This window comes from Terrapene carolina, unplaced genomic scaffold (genome assembly GCF_002925995.2).
Source record: "Terrapene carolina triunguis isolate 2854851 unplaced genomic scaffold, T_m_triunguis-2.0 Scaffold85, whole genome shotgun sequence".
NCBI lineage: Eukaryota > Metazoa > Chordata > Testudines > Emydidae > Terrapene > Terrapene triunguis.
Window position 1 is genome coordinate 7,535,416 of NW_020664436.1, and position 16,670 is coordinate 7,552,085.

At 45.5% G+C, this 16,670-nt stretch overlaps 1 protein-coding gene across 2 annotated transcripts in view; it reads left to right on the forward strand.

Moving 5' to 3' along the window:
• Window positions 1-126: 126 nt before the first annotated feature.
• MRPS18A (mitochondrial ribosomal protein S18A) overlaps window positions 127-16,670 on the forward strand; it is a 27,860-nt gene continuing 11,316 nt past the window's right edge. Inside the window, exons 1-6 of one of the 2 annotated variants that reach the window (XM_024193752.1) lie at window positions 127-249; window positions 1,442-1,473; window positions 4,605-4,709; window positions 10,911-10,955; window positions 13,649-13,772; window positions 16,240-16,306. In XM_024193752.1, the coding sequence (XP_024049520.1) occupies window positions 144-249; window positions 1,442-1,473; window positions 4,605-4,709; window positions 10,911-10,955; window positions 13,649-13,772; window positions 16,240-16,306 (479 nt within the window). In that variant the 5' untranslated portion in view covers window positions 127-143. The remainder of the gene's footprint in view (window positions 250-1,441; window positions 1,474-4,604; window positions 4,710-10,910; window positions 10,956-13,648; window positions 13,773-16,239; window positions 16,307-16,670) is intronic. The other variant, XM_024193753.1, reaches the window with a different exon arrangement.

Below are 16,670 nucleotides of genomic sequence, written 5' to 3' on the forward strand. Positions count from 1 at the left end.
TGGGGACAGTCCCCGCGCCTGGGCCTCGCTCCAAGATGGCGGCGTCGCAGGCTGCTGCCCTGCCTCTTCCCGCCTGCGGGCCGGAGCGCTCCGGAAGCGGAAGTAGCGCGGGGTGGTGGGGGGGGTCAGGGCCGATTCCCAAGATGGCGGCCCCCGGCTTGCTGCGCGGTGGCTGGAGCCGGCTGGTCTCTGGTCTCCTGGGGCTGGGGGGCGGCTGGGCCCGGCCTCCGGCCCGCGCGCTCCGACAGGGTGAGTCTTGGGGGCGGGCGCCGCGCCCCTGTCGGAAGACGCGAGCCGGGGGGAGCCAGCGCTCCGCTGCCGGCCCTGGTCAGAGCTAGGGGGGCGGGTCTCGCGGCGGGGGGCGGGTGGGGAAGGGCCGCAGGCTCCTGCTGTCAGGGTAAAATCTACCCCTGCTGCTGGCACCGCGGCTGGGCCCAGAACCAGGAGGCGCCCATCAGCCACTTCGGCTGGCCGGCCCGGGGCTGTGATTGGCACTTGTGGGGTGCTGCTCCCCTCCGAGCTGCGTGGCAAAGGTCGGCTTGTGAGCGAGCAGCGAGGGGTGGGGCTAGCGATAGGGATTCAAGAGACCTGATCTCAGGTGCTTGTTTAGACATACGCTTCCTATGTGGCTTTGGACAAGTCATATTATCTGCCTTGGTTCCCCAGATGTGTAATAGGGATAATGCTTCCCTTCCTCAAAAGGGTGGGGTGCAGATACACTCCATTGATGATTGTCCACCACTGAGTTACTGCAGTGATAAGGGACATATAAGTAATCTAAAACAAATAGAAATAATCGTTTTGTCATTAAAGTTGCAATAATTAAGGTTCAGGTTTAATTTCCCATCGCTATGAATGGGAGAATCTATGAAACTTCCAGAATCCCAGTTCTGCTCTTTTAGTGTCACAGATTCAAAGCAAGGTGTTTGTTCTCTGCCTGAAGATTGTCACAACCAGAAGGGCAAGGAAGTTTCTTTCCTCTCTACACAGGCTTTAACCAGGGAGGAACTAAAAACACTGGAGGCAGCCTAAATGCTTGACATTTAAGATTGCTTTTACTTAAGAGGGTCTCTTGACTTCCTTGATCAGAATTAGCCAGAGATGATAGAGAAATCATAAAACTTTTGAACACACCACAGATATACTCAAAACAATAACAATTAGGCGATGAGAGGTCCACAGTTTGAAAGGCCTGCCCTTTGCTCTGCCTCTTGGTCTCCTATGTTACTCTGCCTGCAACTGCCCACCAGTAAAGCATTACCTTTGGCAGTCTTCGTACCTCGTGTTTGCTTTGTTGGGGAGTCACTCTCTTCTCTTGCATCCCTGACTTCTGTCCACCACGAGTTTTGTTTGTACATAATTTCAGTTTATTGATTAAGAGAAAGTCACTAGTTCCAGTTTGAATATGTCTGACCTTCTTTTCCATCTTTTATTTCTGCAGTTGTGGAAGTTACGGAAGGAAGTACAACTGTTGTAAGTTATTTCTCTTTTCCAAGTAACAATACACACTACTTCTAAAGCCACGTTTTTGTTTGTTTGGGTTTTTTTGTTTTTTGGTATGGGGAGAAATACATTTTCTTTAGAAACTTCAGGGATGAAGTTGTTGGGAGGTTTTTTTTGGTCACATTGGCTTATTTTGTCTGGAGGTGGGGCATACAGTACATGTTTTCTTTCTGCTTACTGCAGTTCACTCTTAGTAAATGTTCTGTGGCTTGAATGCAATGCAAATGTAACTGTGTGTTTATGAATTCAGGCAACCCAGGTGCATAGTTGGGTTGTTAAACTTCTGGGTCTTCCTCTCTCGCATGGATGAAAGCAGCATGAGATCCTAAGCTCTGATGGTCAGAATCAAATGTAGCTGCAAAAGTTCCCATGTTATGATCCTGCAATGCGACTGCTAACATTGAAAGTCCTGGCTGCGGGGAGGGGGGGGTGGTTGGTAGATGGAAGGGGGTTGGAATCCTTCATATTCAATGCTTTTGAAAATGAGGGACAGATGGTATGGACTAAAGCCTACATCACAACTCAGCACCTGTAGTCCCCTCAGCAAGGGAAGCACTCTTGGCTTCTGGTTCCCCAGCCTCTTCTCTTGAGTGGAGGCATTCATCTCTCTCCCTTCTGACTGGGGTATTTCCAAGATGAGCAGTTTAAACTCTGATATCCCCAACAGAAGACAGACTTTTTTTTTTTTGCATTCTCTTCAAAGAAGGTTAACTGTGTAATTACCACAGTTTAATATACTACACAGCTCTTTCTAAGCAAGCACATTTTATTCTTAAGGTAAAAGCAACACAGCAAAAACATTAAAAACCATGGAAGAACCTACATGCATATTAATAAGCTTATCAGAAATCATCCTAACTCCAAAATGGACTCTGGCAGGTGAGCAGTCCTTCAGACCCCACACAGGGGTTTTCCTTTGCTTTCAAGTTCATAACACCCTTTTCTCAGAATAAGAACACAGGCTTATGGGGTCTTAGCTGGCCAAAGTCCTTCCAGCACTTCCCTAAGCATTGGGACCCTCAGTGGACTTGAGATCCTGTCCATTTTCTAGATCAGGAAGAAGGCAAACACCAAAAAGGAGAGTGATTTGTTATATTACCAGCAGGTAGAAGTAGGAGTGACTGGATGAAATCAAAAGTGGCCTACAATCGTCCTTTCTTTGCTTGCTAGTGATGTGTAGACAAGATTTGGCAAGACAACACTTACCAAAAAGTGTATTCCCTAAAAAGTTTGGGTTTTTTTTCTGGTTATTTTTATATTAGATATCATTTATTTACTGAAATCTGAGCACCTTACTGGGTCGGAGTATTTATATTTATTTTAGATTTGTTTCATTATATAACATAAAAGGTCTCTCAGTGTCCTTGATATGAAATTGATTGTATTTTTAACATATTTGTACCAACAAGAGTAAAACCAATCAGCAGCCATGGGAATTGGGGGATGGATGACAGTCTCTCTCTTTCCTACCCTGAAGTCCATGTGCACCAGCACGCCTTTCTGCAAAAATCTGGAGAAAAAGATGAACTAGCACTATGCCCAGAAGGTCAAAAGATTGATGCTATTTCAGCCCAAATGGAGAAATAAATTCTAACTTTGGAAGCCCCTCAGGGAGAACGCCCTACTAAAAGCGTCTCCATTCAAAAACAAGGGACTTTCATGTAAGTGGATTACTGAAATTTGCACAGTCTTCAACTTCCAAGCTCCATCCAGAGCACTTCTCAATAAACTAGACTTGAGGTAACAAAAGCATAAATCGCAGTAGCAAGATCCTTATTTGAAAGAAATGGTCACAAACTCCTGGCCAGATGTAGATGGTGGGGGGAAAAGAGATGCTGATAATTTCTGCTACATAATCTCTTAACAGCAACTGGAGATCCATCAATATCCACAGAGAGGAAACTCTCAACAAATGGTGGGCACACAGCATCAATTAAGGGGCAGACATAGTCCTCCTCGTATCTTCTGATTGCTCCACCCATCCTACCAACATCACTTCAGTCTCTTCTGGATTCCGCCTCAGACAGTTAGCCTTTATTGTATTCTGATCTTTATCAAACATTGAGAAAGGTATTTACCGTGTATGGATGAGTGTGTGCTGGGTCTCATCAGCCCGCAAAAACATAAACTCATATGCCTCCTCATTAGCCCTTCTACAGGCCCAGTACGCACAGTGAACACATGGTGTGACAACACAGAAACCTACATCAGAGTAATAGGTGAAGAGGAGCCAAAAAATACATTCTGAAATTTCTCCCAAGAGATGAGACTGAAGCCACTGAAGGACATGTGGCTCTTTTTCTAGAGTTCACAGACAAGTCAACAACTCCCCGTGGTCAGCAATATCAAAGGCAGCTGATAGATGTAATAAATCGACATGGATGCTAGCTCTTGATCTATTACCAGGATGGAATCATTTATCAAAGGAGCCAGTGCAGTGTTTAATGTCACCAGGTCTACACCCAGACTGACAAAGAACAGAATACTAGATGCTGGCCTATGTTTGGCTAGATTGTTAATATCAAGCTGTACAACAGCTTCCTTAATAAAAGTTGTATGTTCTGAGAGATTCTGCCCACAGTGGTTTAACAGTACTTCACCGAGCAAGAAGGGCATGGGTCCAAAACACAAGCTGTGGCATGAAATATTCCCAACAGCTAGTACCTCACTGGGTGACATCGGCCCAAACTCAAACAGAGAACACTAAGGATTTGTCCCCATCACTACTACCTTGCACTCACAGAAGCAGACAGCTCAGTCTGAATTCTCTAGATTTTTACCTACAAAGTAATATGAAACGTCTGCAAAATAGGAGGGATTCGAATTAATTGAGCTCTCCACTACTCAACACAAATCCACTGATCAAGACTTACCAGGCCCTAATGACTCTTTGGACTTGTGCCAGCTCCTATGTACATCTGAAATGCTTGTTCTGTATGTACCTGACTATAAACAGCTTAGTACAGGGACTCTCTTATGTTTATACAGTGCTGAGTAAGCTGTTGGAACTTGAGCGATAAGCCTACATACCCCAAATGTATATGTAGGCCTGAACTATGGGCTCTTCATCTGATCAATGTATCCTATGACTTGTTTCCCAGATTGAGGGCAAAATTATAGAAGATGTCAAAACCCCAACTCCTCCTAACCCTTCTGGTCAGTGTCCCATTTGTCGCTGGAACCTGAAGCACAAATACAATTATGAGGTAAGTGGGGTGACACTTAGCTAGTTGAATGTTATTCTCAAAGCTGTACTCATGCTGCTACTAAACTGCACAGCCTGCCATTCTTTTAGCTTCCTGGGCAGAATAAAGATTCACAGCTCCATCTCCCCCTCCTTAAGGTTTAATGAAAACCCCCTTGTGTAAGAGCAGTTCCTACAAAGCCAAAACTGGCCTAGATGTACAGCATCTAAGCACAGCTGGCTAGTCTTGTGCCAACTACTGTCCTATTACCAATGTGTCCTCTAAATTTTCCTTGTACTGAGCAGTTTACAAACTCCCCAGAGCCTCACGTGGTGGAGCCTGCATACATGGGGGAACAGAGTGGAGGCAGATACTGGGAGCAGCTGGACCCTGTGCATTGGGTCGCAATGCCATTCGAATTTGGCAGGCTGCTCCTCCATCATGTCAGCAGGGAAGGGGCTCAACCATTACACCACCCAGCTCTGGTAACTGTTTCCCCATTGGCAGAGGTGTGACCTGACCTGTGGGCCGGGAGGGAGAGGCGGGCGCAAGGCTGGCCACAGTCAGAAAAGCTCCAAGTTCCCACAGCCAATGTGAAGCCAGTAAGCAGAGACAGGTGGCATGGGGCATTGCCCTCCGTGAGTGACAGAGCGGTGTTGTGCCAATTCGTGGCGTGTCCTGGCGCATGGGCTCCAGAGCCCAGTCACAGGCTGCATTCCATTCCCACTGACACAGGCTCTAGCTCCGTGGCACACCACTCAGCTCTGGTTACTTCTTCCCCATTGGTGGAGGTGTGCCTTGCCTGGGTGCCTTGCCCAGAACCTTATTGGCTCTCAGCTCTCAAACAGTCAGCCAATGGGAGGCAGTAACTGGAGCTGGATGGTGGGGAGGCAGAGTCAAAGTTGTAAGTAGCATGGTTTGTGATGTGTGATACTTGGAAGATTGCTGTGTGACCGTGCATGTGCACAGTTTAGGGAACATTGCCTACCATACAGCCCTCCTTTGGCTCCTTCATATCTGGTCTGGAGTAATTTGCGTGCAGCGGGAAGGAAGAGATAGACATGTTAGAACTTTGGAAACATGTGCATCCCTCGCCACCCATCATATGATCTGGAATGGATTTATCTTTCTAATGAGCCCCAGTATCCAACATTGAATCAGTCCTCCAGCTGGACTCTAGGTAGTAAACCCGCTGCTAGTCGGCTTGTTCAAGCCTATTCTTGACTCCAGGTAGCTCAGAAAGCTTGAGTCATTGTTCCCAAAGAGGAATTAGATGTAATGTCTCCAAACACTGCAAGCTTCTCATTGCTATCAGTTATCTTTATAACTGGATGGTGGAGAATGGGAAGGGGGCAGGGGAAGGTGTTTAGAAACATGACAAATGCTCAATAACTGTTTTACACAACGTTGTGCCTGGATATGGAAGTGTCCGCAAAAAGAGCCTTTCTGTGTTTGAAACTCCTTTCCTATCAGTAAAAGGAAATGGATTTCCAGCAAGTATTTTTTGGGGAAATCTAGTGTGAGAGGGTTAGAGAGGAATTTTTAAAATACATTGGGGGAAGGCAGTAGAGAATCCTATAATAAAGGCCCAAAAGTGCCTTTGAAAACCCATAATATGGGAAATAAGACTAGGAGAACCTAATATTACAAGGGGCTTTTCAAAAACTGCATTTAAAAAATAAAGCCAAATCTCTTCCCCCCCCCCCCCCCCCCCCACCAAACAAAACAATCTGTACTAGAAATAGAAAGGAAGGGAACCAGACAAGAATGCACAGTTACAAGATAAGGCAACCAAAAATGCAGAATAAGTTAATGCCAGTGGGATTAGGGGGATATAGATACAAATACATCTGGAGGAAAATAAATACTTGTGAGAAAGTAAGCCCACTAATGATGAGGGGGTTGAAAACCAGAATGATTCTAAAATGGCTGAGCTACTCTCATGTATCCATAACAAGGAAAAGAAGTTTGAATAATTGGATAGTGATGACAATCCTGTGAATAAGCTATTGCAAAAAAGCAGGTAAGGAAATTCTTAGAGACATTGACTTATACACACACCAGCAGGTCAAGATCACATACAACCCTCCAGGGTCTTGAGGGAATTAGCTAACAAACCAACTGCTCCATTAGCAGTTATTTTTGAGAAGGCATAAAAAACTGGGGAGGTACCAAAAGGATTTGAAAATAGTGAATGAGAGCAACATGTGAGAAAGGGAAGTATGGTCTTGGCAATTGCCCTTTGGGAAATCTAACTTCTATTCCTAGTTATATAACAAACAAAAGGGGAGAACCACACTGAGCACTCACCGGATAATGGAACTTAGGAACAACAAGTAGTGTTGAGGAGTTATGAAGAATCATGCTGAACAAAAACTTATTCCACACAGGTGACACAGTAAGTGGGAGATTTAAACTTCAATAAAATATTCGATAGTGTCTAGTGAAATATTGTAGAAATTAAATTGGCTAGGATGGGAGAATTATCAATGGATTTAACACACTATGAGCAGAGTGCAATAAGAAATGATTGCGGGAAGTGTCCAATGGTTGGTCTGGACTTTGTAATTATCTAGAAGAATCAGGAAATAGAATGATAAATTTGCAGATGATACTAAATTGGGAGGAGTTGCAAACACTGAGGATAGAAAAATACTATCCATCCTGGGGGATCAGATTTTTTCATAAGAACATAAGAGCGGCCATACTGGGTCAGACCAAAGGTCCATTTAGCCCAGTGTCCTGTCTTCCGACAGTGGCCAATGCCAGGTGCCCCAGAGGGAATTAATAGAACAGGTAATCATCAAGTCATCCATCCCCTGTCATCCATTCCCAGCTTCTGGTAAATAGAGGCTAGGGACATCATCCCTGCCCATCCTGGCTAATAGCCATTGATAGACGTATCCTCCATGAACTTGTCTAGTTCATAGTGCTGCCCACACTTTAATGCGAAAATTGTCTTGAAGGAACACTTCTCCAGTTCATTATTGCAGACTATGTAACTACAGCAATTGCTTACACAGAAAAGTAAGGTTAGGAAAGAATGTAATGTGGTTTTAATTTTTTTATGTGACGCTGAGCAACTGGAAACAAGGAGCCAGCACCAACTAGCTTTCATCAGATCACCAGCAAGTGTTTCATGGATCAAAGTTTAAGAGCCTAGAGAAATTAATAATCAATAGACTTCTAATGTGCTCAGCACTGTAGTCTGTGGGTATTGCAAAGAGAGCCAGGAAATAACAAAGATTCAGCCTATCAAATGCAGCAAATAAAATGGGGTTTTAGCGTTTAAGACCAGAAGAGACCACAAGGATTATCTAGTTTCATCTCCTGTATAGCACAGGCCACCAATACCCCCAGCACCCGCACTCTAACCCAAGTCTGGGTAGGTAGTAATCCAAAACACTTTGATCACCAAGGGAGGGGGACAAACATATGTATTGTCAGCAAAGGGTAGAACAAGGAGCAGTGAGACCTCATTACGCAGAGGGAAATTCAAGATGAATATTAGGAATCACTTTCTAGTGCTCTGTGTGGTAGGAGGTTCTGCCACTTGTGGGGATAAAAAGGGCTACTTGGAAGCACAGAGGTAGTTGTAGATAAGTCTGTTGTGCTGTTTTTGACTTTAGAGCCCGAGAGTAGAGTTCTAATATCAGAGTTCGCTGTAGGTCCCATCACTGGATGAAAGGTATGATCCTCTTTTAAGATTAGGGCTGTAATTCAGCTAGGCTGGTCAATGTGCTTGCAGTTGGGCTAGGCAGTTTGCCCCATACTAGCATTCAGTTTGGTCCTTAGATACTGATCTTCTGGAGGGAGGTGAAAACTGAACACCAGGGGAGCTCACCTTGTTTTAAGAAGTATGGCTGGAATCTTGGGAGCCATTGTGTGAAAGTTTGCATTCTTGGTCTCAGGAAGCAGGCTGGGAATGTAGGCCATCACGTCAGTTGTTTTGGCCTTTGAATGAATGTGAGTCTTGGGTTATATAACCAGTTCTCTTGCTGCAAATCAAGAGAGGCTGGAGAAAGAGATAAGGGGGATGGTGTGGATTGGTAAATCAGAGCAGTAGCTGATCATGACAAATCCACAGCTGGAGGCGTGCCTTGCTCCAGTGGGACTGATTGGAGTTGTGAAGAGTAACTTGAGTTCTATTGTAAATAGTCTCTGTTTCAGTATGTCTCTTATATGTCTAGACTTTGTATCAGTCATGGTTTTTCAAATTTTGAAGTGTTTGGATGGAATAAATGCTTTTGCCCGCAGAAAAATCTCAGTTATGCTTCCGAGCCACAGCAGTAGTGAGTGCTTGAGAAATAAAGAATTTGAAATTTTTAACAGTAAGGGTAGTTAACCATTGGAATGATTTACCAAGGGTTCTGGTGGATTTTCCATCACTGGGAATTTTGAAATCAATACTGGATTTTTTTTTTTTAAAAGAGATATTCTAGTTCAAACAGGAATTATTTCAGGGAAGTCTTGTGGCCTCTGTTACTTGAAGTCTTTCTCTGTAACTTGAAGTCTTTAAATCAGTGGTCTCCAAACTTTTTTGATCACACACCCCTATGAGTAAAAAATTTTTGAGCACGCACCCCCTGCCGCGTCGGCTCTACCATTTTTGCCGCTCGGACGAAGAAAAAAAAAAGCGCTTCTCCTGCCGCACACCCCCAAGGATCCTCTTGCGCACCCCCTGGGGTGCGCGCACCCCACTTTGAAGACCACTGCTTTAAATCATGATTTGAGGATGTCAGTAACTCAGCCAGAGGTTAGGGGTCTATTATAGGAGTGGGTGGGTGAGGTTCTGTGGCCTGCAGTGTGCAGGAGGTCAGACTAGATGATCATGAGGGTCCCTTCTGGCCTTACAGTTTAGGAATCTATGAGATACCACTCAGCTGTAAAGCAAAGGAAAGCATGTGAGCCCCATTGCTGGGGGCACACACAATTGGACTGGATAAAGCACTATAATACAGGGAAGTCTTGCATTAGCCCCTGGGGGTGGGGGGTGGAAGAGATGACCTCAGGACTACTACTTCTCTAACATCTCTGAGAGTGGAGCCTGAGGCAGTGGTAAAATAAGTGATTTTAGTTTTGGTGTCAGATAAACAGATTCTTAATCAACCAAAAATGGCACTGCGGGCAGTGGCAGGTCAAGCTTCCATCAGGCCTCCTTACCAATGTTCCTCAACCCTGCCATGGAGGGGAACAGCCTCCATTGGTCATTCAGTTCTTGGATTCTACTGAGGTTCCCAGCAATTGGGCTAGTTAGTACCAATTATGATAGTGGTTTAGGTGATGGGTAGAGTCCTGCAAATTTGCGGATATCCGCAGACCAATTTTGCGGATCGGATGCAGATACAAATTTTGTGTTCGCGCAGGGCTCTAGAGATGCAGAGGCTTGTCCACTAGGAAATTGACTGACACCCTAGTTCATTTCACCTAGATCACCTAATAGCCATTAGTAACTGAAATTGGTTTTCATCTCTATCAACCTTAGGCTAGATTAGAACCTGCAACCTAGAAGTCTCAGCCCCCAAATATACCTGATATATAATGCCTGGAGAATGGTGTAAAGCTCCCAGGAGTAATGAAAGAAAGAAAATTGATTCTTATGTATCTCAAAGTAACAGCTGACAGATATGTCTGGTACAAACCCATACTTGTTTTGTTGTACAAACAGAATTGTTCTCAGAGTGAATGGAGATTTTGATGAAATGTGCATAACTAGCAATCAGTCTTAGTTCTCAAGGGGGTTGCAGATATTGGGTCTGTGCTGCATTTCAGCAGGCCACCCATTCAAGGGAATGCACTATTCAGACTTGGTTTTATATATTTTATCCAGTTTATCCACCCTTTGTAGGGAAGGGTAAACTTGTTTTTCCTTTTTCCCCTTCTCCGCTTTGAACACCATTAGTCTGAGCAGGCAGTAAATATGTCGTACTTTGGCAGCACACAGGGGAGACAGAACTGCAGCCTTTGCCTATTAGCCCCAGATTAATTCAGTCCAAATTGTTTTCATCAGATGCTACAGATTACAGGGGTGGGAATCTGGGTCCAACCTCTCCCGGGAGCTGTCCAGTGATTAAAGCAAATCTGTGGTTGCAGTCTTGGCTGCCCACTAGCACAGAAAGTTAATTTCATGGAATATGACGGCAACATGTAACCTTGCCAGACTTCTTTTCTTCTTTAACCCCTTTACGTTTTTGTTCACCTTTCCTCCCCATCCTCCCACAGTTGGCTGTCTCTATCTGCCCTCTCCTAGGGGTGGGATGCATCTTGGTAAGTATTCTGGGAGAGGCACCTAGCATGTTACCCTTAGGACCCTTCCGAAGTCGTCGTAAGATTCTCGCCAATGTGCAGCACTTCAAGCCAAATGACCTTGAGCATAATTTGTAAGGCAGAAATGGGTGGGACATAGATGATTTCAATAAAGAAATAACCGTCACGGGAGAGAAGCTGATTGGTGCTGACAGCATTGGGCCGGGTTAACATTGGGGCATGGGCTCTCCTGATTGGCAGGACAATAGATAAAGAGTATCCATCTCCCCCTCCCCTTTTTTCTCTCTTTGCATGGAAACATTTGATATCAACCCTGTGACACCACAGGGTGTGGTGGTAATGTGAGAAAGCCCTTGAACCAAACACACCCTAGGTGCAGGGGTGTCCCACGCTTAGAACATGCCACGGAAAGGGCTGTGGCCTACTTACTGTTTTCATTGCTGCAAATACTGGAACAGCCTAAAAGTTACCATTAACTCCCTCCTCTCTCCTGCTCCCCCTCCCCCCCCCCCCCACAAAGGAACAATAAAACAGGCTACTTAAAGCAGTTAGGAAAGTTTTCACACCCTGGGCATTTGGAGCTGAACCCTTCTTCTCCCTTAGAGAAGCGAGCTCTTTTAGTATTGGGTGGTGGAGCCAAGTCATTGGCAACATGGAGAACTGGATGGCTGAAAGAGCTGCGGAAAGGAATGTGGCGTCTCATCCTGGGTCAGTCGATCAAATCCAGCTCCCATCAGCAGTGGCCAAAAGTCATTGCCTTTGACAGATCTCAGTCCAATTTCCACCAATCCAGCTGACAGTAATTAGCCCTCTTGTTGTGGCCTCAGTGCCAAGGCCAGAGATTGGCTGGGGCATGGACACTGAGCTTTCCTTTTGTCCTTAGATGGTCTCTCTGGGTTAGCACCAAGGCTCACTGATAGGGATGTTGTCCGTGTTGTCTGGATAAATCATCACTCCACAGAGTTATTGGTCAGGTCCCTTATATCAGCATTAAGTTGCCTAAATATTTAACTTTAAAAGGGGCTGAAAAAGAGGGTTAGAATGGAGCCAGAGAACAGGAACTGTAGATGAGGAGGAGTCAGTGGCAGGCACCTTGGATACTCTGGCACAAGTGACCTTATGTAGTAGAGAAAGTGTGACTGAATAAAGCTCTAGACTCAGTTTCTGTTGATGTCAACAGGGCTTGTGAGAGGGTCTAGCATGAGCAATAGCTCCCAGAACCAGTGCTACAGTCCGTTTAGTTCAGAATCAAGTCTATCCAATACCGTAATGATGGGGGCGGGATATAAACCTTGATAGCTAGATATCCTGGCTTTTGCATTGGCTCAGCCCATAGCAGAGGTCTAGTTTGCCTGCACCGGCAGGTATGGGGGTGTGTATTGTGCTCTTCCATCTGGCCCTGATTTCTCTCAGGCTGGGCATGGGGAATGCCTGCTGACAGGTCTCTCCCAGGCTGCGAGCCGCATGCGCATGCTCCTTCCACCCAAAATATGGAAATGTTTACAGCGGCAACAGAGCAATAAACTCCCAACTAACTTGGTGAGTCTGGCAGTGGGAAACTTCCAGCAGATTGGGAAAAACAAGCCCAGCATTTCCAGTGGACCCATGGGATAACATATGATATCAGCATGTGAAAGGGGTGTGTCTGCATTGGTCTGAGCGGTGTGCTGGCATTTGTTGTGCTGCGTGTGGAAATGGAAAACATATCTCTGAATGCTGGGCTGTGCCCTTTGCACAGCTAATGGACCCCAGTGCAGCAGCTGCCGCTGCTGTGTCTAAAGCTCCGTCATCCCTGTTATGTGGTGTTACCAGATCCTGGAGATACACCACTTAAATTGTGTTTTATAAATAATGCCTTGCACTTCTGAAGCTTTTAATCTGAAAGGTCAACAGCAGTGAAGTCTGCAAAGATCTCTGAACCCTGGCTGAACACACAACCTGCTCTCAGTGCTCTCTGGTAACAAGGCTTCCCTTCCTTGTCACTGCTCTAACAGTCCCTCCTAATCTGCAGGCAGCCAAAGGGTTGAAAGTTTGTTCTATTAGGGCTTCCCCAGTTACAGTACAAATGTATGAAGCACTTACTCCTGACAAGATTTACTAGATTTTGAACTAATCCCCCTTTGCTCCCCCCGAAAGGGACATGACAGAAGCTCCACCTTGGGAAATTGGATAAAGAATTGAGGAATAGACAGTAGAGGAAAATCCTGCGCTCAGTTTACAGGGGAAAACCCAGATGTGGCCTAACGTGTGAGCGCTGACATCTGTGTACACGGCCCCTGATGAGCTAAAAATCAGCTCTCCACTCAATCAAAAACATTGTGTAAAATGATATCTTCCTGCATGTTTTGTAAAACTGTATCTTTGTATATCTGGATGTTCGACAGATTATATTCGGTACATAGTCTGAAAATGGCAGCAAATGGTAAGATGGCAAAAATGGATGATGACACAATGATTTACATGAATTAATCTATAAAAGGCTCTGAACTTCAGAGGACCTAACAAAGCTAAGCCAATAGGCTACACAATGGCAGGTGAAATTCGTTGCTGACAAAATCCCAGGTAATATACACTGGAAGGAATAATTTTGAACTACTCATACATAGCACTGGGGCAGTGTCAGCACCTAAGAATTGTAGCCATTGGTGCAGCTCTGGCACTGATCATTCTACCTTCTTTCCTTGCTTCCCTAGGATGTCTTATTGCTGAGTCAGTTCATCCGTTCTGATGGAGGGATGCTGCCCCGTAGGATCACAGGTCTTTGTCTGGAGGAGCATAAGAAGGTTGCAGTGTGTGTACAAATGGCTCACCGAGCAGGTAACAAGTCCTGTCTGGGAACAAGCCCGAGACCCCTTTATTTAGTAATAACCACTTTGGGGAGGGAACATACCTTCCTCTCTCCCCACCACCACAGCCACCAGAGATACTAAGCTGCCAGTGGGCTCGTATTGTTTTGGGACTCCTTACTACCAAGTGCCCAAAGCCCTTTGGTAAATCCTGGCCATCATTCAATCAACCTCCTTACTACCCAGTGGCCCTAAAGAATTTTGAGCCTTCTTCCTTCCACCTAAACTATGAGTCATTAGTAGTCACAGCAGTATAAGAAAAATCCAAGTCAGTGAAAGGAACTCCTGATGACAAAGAACCCAAAACATTGGATCTGGTCAGGCAAAAAGCCTGTTGGCTTCACTGCAACTACATATGGCAAATTACCAGGCATAATTTGCCAAATACAATTTCCTGACTTGGAAGAGGGTGATCCATTTTTGCCTAAATTGCTTCAAGACACTAAGAAGGAGCTGAAGGAAATTAATCAGGAAGGCCAGACGATTGCCAGGAGAGCTCTGCAGGTGGCAGCCACACAGGCCTTGGACATAGCCACAAGGTTGATGGCTACATTTGTGATCAGGAGACTAACCTCATGGCTATTATCCTGGAGGGTACCAAGAGAGGTGTAGGATACCATTCAAGATCTCCCATTCGAGGAAATGGAGCTCTTCAGTTCGAGGACTAGGCGCTACCTCCCTAAAGGAATCAGATCACCCTAAGATCCCAGAGGATTTACACACCATTCACTGGTAGGAATTCCTACAAATATCAGCCCAACAAAGGCAATGGGCTCACCTTTACTCCCAGAGCAGACAACTGGACTTCCAACAATAGAAATGTTCACAGTACCAGTGGAGGTGCCCTTCATCTGCCTCCTCCATCACCTACTCCTCCTCATCAGTCCAATAGCAAATTTGATGGGAATGTCATGGACCACATCAGAATCGATCAGGTGCTGGCAACTACCTTCAGGACCTGGCTTCAGGACCCAGCTTGCCCCACTTGGTTGGTTTTGGTCTGATATCACCTTGGACAAATGGGTGTTGGGAACCATGTCCATGATTATCCCACTCACTTTCACATCCCTCTTCAGGGACCCATCTCACGGGAGCCTATTACAGAAAGAAGTGGCCTTGTTGCTTTACCTAGGAGCCATAGAAGAAGTTCCACAGGAGTACAGGGGTAGAGGCTTCTACTTGCAGTGCATCTTTATCCCAAAGAGGGAAGGGATGGCTGATCTTTGTCCTAGACCTGAAGAGACTGAACAAATACATATGCTGTCTCAGATTCAGGATGGTAACGCTTGCCTCCATCACTGGGCTGCTGTACCTTTCCCACTGAATATCAAGGCTCACTCCACCAGAGCTTACATGACTTGTTTTGCCTGCTTCAGACATGTGCCAATGTCAGAGATCTCATGTAGAATAACCCACTGACCTTTGTCAAGCGCTGTGCCTTGGACTTAGCTGCTAGGTCAGATGCCAAGTTCAGGAGAGCAGCACTCCAATCATTGCAGGTGGAATTCCATGGAGGCAGTGTTGCCTAGTGGATACAGTAACACAGTAGGATTCAGGAAGCCTGGGTTCTGTTCCCACTGGCATGCTGGGTGACCTTGGGCAAGTTGTGTCACCTTTCTGTGCTTCAGTTCCCCCTTCTGTAAACAGGGAAAAGCCCTTTTGTAAAGCACTGTGAAATCTACTGATGAAATGCTATACGTATATATATTTTATTCCGACCATCCATAGGAGATACTTCTTGCCTGCAGTGGGCTCCACATTGACACATTCTTGAAAAGAGAGTGGTTATTTACCCTACAGTAATAATGGTGGTTCTTTGAGATGATGCAACAATTTATGCATAGCAGCACGCCACAAGTGTTCAGGATAGGAAGTGAATGTAATGTTTGGCATATAGCCCCACTCATCTGAGGATTTCAAATTAATTTATGAGGATGGGGAAGTGACTTGCCCAAGGTCACACAGCATGGTGTCAGTCAGGAATGGATCCCAGGTCCCCTGAGTGTTTCCTTGCTCTAGCCATTATGCCTGCTCTCCCATGCTATATCCAAATCAAAATGCAGAGAGAATTCAAAGAGGCAGATTGTAATCCTTGAGCTGGAATTTGGCTAGATGTCGGTGCCCTCACTCTGATAAACAGCACCATGGGATATTTAGTGACCACAAGTGGTCAACTCTTCAGTTTTATGTTTCATCTCAAATACAGCACCTCCAGCAGCACTGCGCCCCTGCCTGCATTAGGGTATTGGTTCAATACTGACTCAGCGGGAAGAATGCCCCTTCCATTATAGCCCCTTGGGCTCTCTCTAGCGATCTCCTATCCAAATACTGACCAGTCTGCTTAGCTTATGAGTTGTAATGGGATCTCAGAGTGGTATAACTGTAGCTATTAGCAAGGGAACAATGCAAAATCTCACATCTTTCCTTTCCCATTTCAGGTTTGCTGCCAAACCACAGGCCGCTGTTTCCTGAAGGGCATGTTTCCAAGAAACCCAAGCTCAACAGGTGAATAGTTTTCTCTTGCCTTTAAGGGGACTGGAGGTGGGAGGGCATTTCTGCCTCCAAACAAGCCTAAGGCAGTGAAGTCAGCCTGGATTCAGGACCTATAATGAGTGAGGCTCCCTCACTATGCTCTGGCCTGCCAATACTTCAAGGCGCTCCACAACTAACCATACCTGATCCAAACCATCCACACAGAGTTAAGAAACTGCTGTACACATTAGATACGCTCTCCTTCCCTCAAACCCACTGGCTTCCCCATAATTGGCAATAGTCCAGGGAGGATACTGCAGTGAGGACTGCTGGTACAAATCCCTCAGCTAGATAGGATGCAGAGAAGCCCATAGTGGGCAATAGCAGTGGGTGGCGG